At 39.7% G+C, this 8,525-nt stretch overlaps 1 protein-coding gene across 1 annotated transcript; it reads left to right on the top strand.

Moving 5' to 3' along the window:
• Positions 1-350: 350 nt before the first annotated feature.
• Positions 351-8,410, top strand: LOC142483325 (cytochrome P450 2K1-like). The gene is made up of 3 exons (XM_075583426.1): positions 351-576; positions 2,671-2,833; positions 8,244-8,410. Exons 1-3 carry the CDS (start codon positions 391-393, stop codon positions 8,408-8,410), a joined length of 516 nt encoding a protein of 171 aa, XP_075439541.1. The 5' UTR covers positions 351-390.
• Positions 8,411-8,525: the final 115 nt, after the last annotated feature.

Raw genomic sequence — 8,525 nt, forward strand, 5'->3', positions numbered from 1 at the left:
CATAACCAAACACGAGCTACATACAGTATTCTAGTCAAGGATGCTCACACTTACTATAATGTTACTTTGGTAGAATCACCATTTATGGAAGTAGCTCGAAAACAAATTAGATTGGACCCATCAATACCAGAAGCAAGGGAGGTGAAATACAAATTAGTTACTTGAAAATTAACACTTCAAAAAATGCTAATTGTTCAAGGTATACCACTTTTCAAGTTCATTCAATAGCTATTTTGATTTGACTGAATATGTTACTGTATGTGGGTGGCACTATGTGTGAAACAGAGGAGGGGAGAAGGGTTTATAAACCAGGAAACTCCAAGTGTTTGAGTTTTAAACTGACATGTACAGCCAACCTGTTTGTCTTCTGAAAGCCTGCTGATTATAGAAATGGATGTGACATATTCTGTAGTAACATATATTGTACTTGCACTCACTGTTTTATATATCCTAAAGGTTTTGAGCAGCTGGACTGAAAGCAAAGACAAGAATTTCCCTCCTGGTCCCAGATGCCTACCCCTGATTGGAAATTTACATATTATAGATTTGAAGAAACCCCATCAGACTTTAATGAAGGTAAATTCATGTTTCTGCCATTCTATTTAGCAACTGTGGGAAAGGAGTAATAAGCAAAAATAAATATCTAAAGTCTGCTGTTATTTTTAGTTAGGACTTTGTGACTGTGACCTTGTTGAAGGTCTTTTTGGAGCAGCTCCTCATGAAATAAGGGTGGTTTTATTTCATTTACAAGTGAATAGTTTTTGCACCTATTAAATCACATTTATTCACTGATATTTTTCTAAGTAAGTTGTGCTTCATATTTTTTTTATATTAGCCACATGCGAAAAATGTGCAGGAATAACTCACGAGCAGTTTCAATAACGCCTACTACATCTCTAGCAAACTTTTTTCACATACAGCTGCAACTGTCGGTTGGAGGCGGCTTGCCTTGAGAATTCTGCACTTAAACCCAAATTACGCTGCGAGATTTCTGCAGCCAGACTAATGGCCCATCGGATTAACTCAGTGGGGGTTCCTGCATTTTAATGGGACTCACACTATGAGAATCCTACCGGGCTGCAAATCCAAGTCAAATGCAGGGACCCCAGCTGTGTTAATCAGATGTGCCATTTCAGCCTGCTGTGGATCATCTCACGAGTTACTGCAAGATGTCACAGATTTTCCAAGGCAAGCAGTCTAAAACCGGCTGCTGCATCTATATTTACCACAGATTTCTCAATAACAAGGTAATTGTGATTGAGTAAGACAATGGGTAATATTTACTATCATGCACGCATTTTTTATTTGAGCTACAGGTTGTAGTAGACATTATTTCTCCCGCTAAGGTGATGCACAGAGGCGGAACCAGGGTTTTTTGTGACAGGACAAGTTCCTCCAAATGTGCCCCACCATACACAAACACACAGCACACTGACAGATACTGGTGCACGGTGACACAAAACACAGACAGACACTGACACACAGGCACTGCACAGAACACATTACACTGATACAAAGCATACTGCATAGCACACCAACACACATCATAAATACTCACAGACACACAGAACAGGACAGTGACAGATAGACACACCGCATACTTGCACGCACTGATACACAGCATATATACACACACTGACACACAGCACACTGTACATACTGTAGCAAATCTGCACACAGCATCCTGAAGAAAGGTGGATCACATTCTGTGGCGTGTGCTAGAAAATGGTGATGAGTCTGCTCTCTGAGGAGGCAGAAAAAGGGTGTGTGCACTGTGTCAAGAGGGAGGGGGTAAATGTGTTTTGTGTTGAGAATATTAGTGAGTATGAAGTTTGATAAGAGGAGATAAATGTGTTGTGTGTTGAGAATAAGGGTGGGTGTGAAAGAAGGGTGTGTGTGATGGGTTTGTGCATTTGAGGATGTTGAGTGTGGTGTGTGAGCAAGAAGGGTTGTGTGCGTTCTAACAAGGACACCCCAAGATTTAAAAAATCCTTAAGGGGTACCCATGCCTAAAAAAAACACTGTTCTACAACGTCTATAGCAGCTGATCTTAAAATGTAATAAGTATGTCTTAAAATAGCATCATTGGCTATGCGTAAATTGATGTTCCAAATGCCGGGCTCTTTTAGTATAGTCTGATTAAAGCCCAGTCCCTATTAGAGCAGAATTAAAATGGGGTCTTACATTGAAAACAGCCGTTAATCCAACACTAATTTCGATGTGAAAACAAGACAGTTGCTTTTTAACATGTACATAAATTAGGAATAGACAGGCTGTGCTCTCTCTAATGAGCTGTTTTTTTACTGCCCCCACAAAATGCACATATTTTTGGTAAACTCTAAATTGGGGATTTTTATTACAAGTGACAAACCTGCCTTTTGTACCCACGCATTCAGTTTGCGCTACTATACTATCATTAGCTAACCATAACCTGGTATCCTTGTGTAATAAAGGTACTGTTACTAATTACAATCTAGTCCCTAATTGGTTGTTTTGAAATGATTCTATAGATTTCTATAAACGAAAGAAGCAAGATTAAGAGATTTTATACATCTGCTACAGCTACAAATTAACACAGACCAAAATATTTGGTAAATTGTTTAAAAATAGTCGTATTTTCTTCTTGAATATTTTTATATTTATTATTATCTGTAATATTTTCTATTTAAGCTATCAAAAATATATGGCTCTGTGTTCAGCATTCAAATGGGTATGAAGAAAATGGTAGTCTTGGCTGGATATGAGACTGTAAAAGATGCTCTTGTGAATTATTCTGAAGAATTTGGAGGAAGGGCAAGAATTCCAATTTTTCAGAACATGGATAAAGGAAAGGGTAAGTTTGTTTCTTTGCCTTAATACATTACATCTAAAGGTTTTAAGGCGTAGAGTCTGTGAGAATGATGTACAGTATTATGGCACATTTGGAGCAAAACTGAAGCAAATTGTATCATTTATAACTTGTTTCTGCACGACAATCGGGTTTATGAATGCTAAAGTACTGTATGTGGGACAAATTTATCCAACCATATGTATCACATAAATAAGATTGCTTTCCGTTGATACATCTTGTGCATTTGTTGCCCAGGAATTGTTTTAATTTGGCCTTGATACATAGACCCCAATGTGCTACAGAGAAGTTTTACATTGTATTTGACTAAATAAAAATGGAGTGACATACTGTACTTTTCTGGCTAACAATTTGTTTAACATGTAGAATACCCTTTCTTACATTTGATACAACCTGCAAATGTAGCAGTGCATTAAAAAATGTAGAGTCACACTGTCTTTACTTTGATACAGTGTATATTATCTCCCAATGTGTCTATCAGAAAGCAACATACAGATTCATGACAACAAATTAATATCCTTATACAGTATTTTGCTTTGGTAACATTAGAACTTGGAGTCACAACATGGGACTATAAGGGGCATAATCCGCATGCCCAGCACATTCACTGCAAACTTTGTCTCTAACCATTTACTACTGAAATAACAGACACTAGGCACTGCGTTTATTGGAAAGACTGTTCAGGACACAGTTTTGCTCAAAATGTTAAATACCAACATTTAATTGGTATTGTTTTACCCTTCAAACATAGTAAAAATCTTATGAAACTATGGCGACAGAAGAGGAGAGAATGGTTCTGTTCTGTGTGAGCTATAAAACCCATATTACTCACTCCACATCCCCACTCACCTCTTTCTTGTGTGAGGATCTGCACTATCCAAAGTCCATGAAGATGGTCGATCTGGCCAAATATATACTGGGTCCAGGGAGACAATTTTCTTTGTCCTGCTCTGCAACTTAGGGAATACGTACCATATTCAATAAGCTGATATACTGCTGATCTCAGGGCAATCATTGGATAACTGGTCTTTTATTTATTTTGTATTGTTTTGTGGATGAGTAGTTATGTTTTTTTTCCACTGACTCCTTGTGGGGATCTGTTCCTGCCTTATTTTCTTTAAAGCCCATACTGTTGGGCCCTTGTCAGTATTATACCCTTTGTTGTATACTGTATATTGTATTCCCAGTCTTGCTGGCTAAAAAGTAGATCAGTGGCCACTGGATGGATCTGTAACCATAATATAGTGTTTTCCAAACCTCTCCTTGCGACCCATGGCCACACCTGTTTTTTGAAATAACCAATGCCCTTGCATCCAAGTGAATGCTCTTATTTTTTGCACATTTATAGAATGTTAGGTTGTTGCCTCAGAAACCTGGTGTGACTGTCGATTATGGGGAGAGGTTTGGAAAACACTGCATTAATAGGAGACTTCCCTACAGCAGCTAGGCCAATGAGCAACACATCCACTATTAATGTGGCCTTCCTGTAGGATCAACACATATGGGGCCTATTCTAGTAGCTTTGATAAGTGACTTATCGATGGTTTTGAGCACTTTGAGTAAGTTCGCATGTGTAGATATTAAAAAAGATCAGATAGCATGGCAAACTCGCTCGAAAACGGCTTCTTCATGATTGGTAGCACTCCCGCTCAGACAAATCGAGTGGTTGCTCAAAAAATACTAAAACTTGCATTTTTTGCCAGATTGAGCTATTCAAGCAGTTCCAAGATTCACATTCCTGCAACTAGAAGGCTCTGATCTGGGATCCACGATGAGACTCTGATGGAAGAAATGTATTCTTACTAGATCACATTGAAGCTGGGTGTCTCTGTATCTGACACGCATTAATATCAGCTCTGGAGACCCCCTGCTTCGATCCTATGCAATAAAAATATATTTACAGTCAGCTCCATTACCTTAGCATCTAACCGCTAAGGTAATGAAGGGGTGCCTGGTTTGTTAGGGGTCGATGGGTGAGTAATAAATGGACACGCTACTACCTACCACCTCTAACCCCAACAACCCCTTCACATACAGTACAGCGATGGGTAAAAAAACACAATTATCCAGATCTGGAAAATAGCGCATTTGCCCATTAAAAATAAAACATTAACCAGCCAGCATTTAGTAAATAAACCTCTGCCAGGATGAAGCCCTCATCCTCATCTTCATCTTCATCCTCCTATTCCTCCGTGGGCAGCAACATTAAAATGAAAAATCTAACTACTGGCCACTAACCCCTTAATTACCTTAGCGGTTAGTAACCGCTCTAGTAATTAAGGGTTTACATCCTTCATTACTTTAGCGGCTAGCCGAAAAGGTAATGAAGCTGTTTTTATTTTATTTTAATAACATTGTTTTGAAGCAAGGTGTCTCCAGAGCTAAGCCCCAAAATGTTTGCCTCAACACCCCCTTCTCCTGAGTTACAGGCCCTGGCATGGGGTGCCGGTATCTCCCTGCATTGTTTAAATCTCCTGTGTCACGTAACCAGGAAATTTAAACTTTGCAGTAAAATTAATGTGGTTTAGCTCTGGAGACCCCCTGTTTCAATATTGTTTTGTTAAAATAAAAACAGTGCAATCGCCTGTATGAGCTGTACAGGGAGATGCAGCTGTGTCTGTGCAGCTCTTCCAGACTGCAGGAAGATCACAGAGGCGGAACTTAGAAAAGGACAGAGGTAAAGACACTGCTAACTCGAGCAGTATTGGCATTTTCCTAGCGAATGGTATCTGGCTTACGATAACTCTTTCTGAATATCATGATAAAACAAATGTCAGACCGGCCGGTAGGTCATGCCAAAACATTCTATATGGCAGTGATTTTATCTAACTTACCTGAATAGGCCACTAAACTGATAAGTGGACTGTATACCGCCCTACAGCGAAACGGTATAGTTGTTTACACAGCAATAATTGGTTTAATATCTGAGAAAACCTTACTCACATCTGCAGATTAATACACAAATTAGTTAGTCACAGAATATTATATAATATGTGAGAAAACTTGCAGTACAGCGTGGCTGCTAAATGTGCGCCGACGCAAGTACTTGGCCCAGAAAGATTGAGGGGCGGTGCTTGTGTGCACAGCGCATGCAACACACTGGGACCGCAGCCTAAGGGTTAGTGGGTATTGAGTTCTGGAAGAGAGTTCAGAGTGTGCAGACACTGAAGATAGTTCTCCTGCTAGAGGAGTGTACTGAGGCCTAGTCCTTAAGGGATAGGGTACAGATGATATGTGATCCAGGGCATGTACCTCGCTGTTAAATAAGCCTCAGTCATACAACAACTGGTGTAGTCCTTGAAGCATGGCTAATGATAACAGAAGAAGTGTCCATGAGTTGCATCCTGAAGCCTCAGGATCCTCTTGAACTGGAGGCGCAGGCCACTAAAGAGACACCGTGAGCCTGTCCTGATGTCCTCCACACAACATCGCTGAGATCTCCTGTCTCCTGTTTACCAACCAGGTATGATACAGCAGCTACAGAACATAGAAGTAGCAGCACATTTCCCAGAGGGTGGGGGAAACAGGGCTGCACACGAGTAACAGGAATGTGTGCTATAAATACCCATACAGGTTACCACAAAGTGAAAAAGGGACCTCTGACGTGGGATTACAACCCAATTTGGGGTATGAAGTGATATTACTCAGTTGATACATTATTTCTGATCTTTAATCACTGTAATTCATGATTACCAATGCCCCTCCCTTGACAGCTGGACACACTATAATATCAACATTGTTTTTAAGTAGTTGCAACACTTTACACTCCAAAAGTGAAATGTTAGAACTCGCTGTTTGTTGGTGGTATCTTATTACAAGCTGTACTATCCTGTTGTACTAACCGAATAAAGTTTTATACAGACAGGTTAGTGACGGGAGGATCAAAGGTACTTTTAACCTTACATTTTGGGATGTCATTAGTCATAAGTTTATCATGAAAAATGTAATTGAATTTCATATGTCTATTGCATTTAAACATATCCACGTCACTAGAATAAGTCCGGTGTTGCTGTCAGTACATAAAATAGTCCCCTGTCTAGAAAATGGGTCTCAGTATTGGTCAATAACACGTCAGACAGATTATAGATCAGCGTGGTCCGCTTTGTGGGGGACGACACTGCCCCTTTTCACTTACCCCCTCGTCTGAAAAGTACCCTTTGTCGTTTGTGTGTAATGTTGTGGCTCTTAATTTGTAGGAGCCCTTCTGTAAAAAAGGTGAACCTTACAGCTGTGCTTTTTGAGCATGACATACTGTAGGCTGTGATTTACGCCACAGACTCGCTCTCGGATAGTGCACTCAACTAAAGCATACTTTACGCTACAGGCTCCCCTCTGCATATGTACTGCACATTTCTATGCTCCAAAGTCTACACTGTACGCTCTCCTCACACTATAGAGACTTTCAGAAACAATATTGATTGAGTGTAGGTATACCCTCTGGACACTAATCTGCACAGATCCTGACTGAGACCCCTACGACTGCATCCTGCTACACAGGATAGTCTCTTCCTGCTGATCAAATAGACATTCATCGACCCAGCCATCCCAATACTCTGCCAATCTTGTGACAATCATATCAGTTGGACTTATAAGACAAATTATAGACTTTTCATGCACTGACCTCAGTAATATTATTTTTATTATACTAAGGGGTCAACTGCCGGTTGTCAACCGCTTGCCGTGCGTGTTTTTGCCGGGTCCCTGCTGTGTGAATTCTACAGGTTTACACCTGTTTGTAAGAGATGCGCAGTCAGAGTCTAACAGGCGATCGTTGGGGCTTTAATTTTATTTTAATAATACAATATTGTAGTAGGGGGTCTCTGGAGCAGAACTGCATTGATTTCAGGTCCGGGACCCCCGGCTTCCCGAGGTAGTAGCCGCTATGTTAATGAAACGGTTAACCCCTCCAACTGCCCAACCCGAGAAGCCTAACCACCACCCTGGGGCAACTGTCCCCTTCTTCCAATCCCTCTACCCCCAATACACATTACGATACAAACAACAATACATTGAATACCCTTCCCTCCCCCCTCCCAACACATATAGTAATGTGCAAAATCCCTATTTTCCATATCTGGATAATAGCTAATTTGTAACGAATCTCTGTTATCCCCCTTTATTTAACACACAGCTACTAAAAGCTAAGTTTTAATTCTGTCATCTAAGTTTTAATTCTGTCATCTATTCACACCACCATTACTAGTATTGAGTGCACCGTGTTTTCTTTCTCGTGCATACTATATTAATAACTTGCAAACTTTTAATGATTTTTTTCCCAAAGTTTTCAGTATGTAAAAAAATGTTGAATGCGCGAGATAAAGTTGTTTACATATATTATTTTTTTTTAACTGTTTCTTGTTTGGCTACATTTAACATTTTTAACACACTGTTTTAGGACTTGTTTTTTCTAACGGTGACAACTGGAAGGTGATGAGAAGATTTACTATTACAACTTTACGTCATTTTGGAATGGGCAAGAGCAGCATAGAAGACAAAGTATTTGAAGAATGTGATCACCTAACTCAACATATTGAGTCATTCAAAGGTACAGTAGGGATATAATGTGGATATGTACATTGTATAATGCAATGCATTTGTAAAATTGTAGTTAATTTGTAGTCAACAAGTGTTAATACATTATATTGCTGAGCTGGGACAGGGAACATACAGAATTAGA

The sequence above is a fragment of the Ascaphus truei genome, unplaced genomic scaffold, assembly GCF_040206685.1.
Source record: "Ascaphus truei isolate aAscTru1 unplaced genomic scaffold, aAscTru1.hap1 HAP1_SCAFFOLD_3206, whole genome shotgun sequence".
NCBI lineage: Eukaryota > Metazoa > Chordata > Amphibia > Anura > Ascaphidae > Ascaphus > Ascaphus truei.

Excerpts from the sequence above, each read along its gene's own strand:
- LOC142483325 (XM_075583426.1), top strand. The coding sequence starts at position 391 with ATGGATGTGACATATTCTGTAGTAACATATATTGTACTTGCACTCACT. Across the intron at positions 577-2,670 it reads CCCATCAGACTTTAATGAAG|CTATCAAAAATATATGGCTC; the intron begins GTAAATTCATGT and ends TTTCTATTTAAG. Across the intron at positions 2,834-8,243 it reads GAACATGGATAAAGGAAAGG|GACTTGTTTTTTCTAACGGT; the intron begins GTAAGTTTGTTT and ends ACACTGTTTTAG.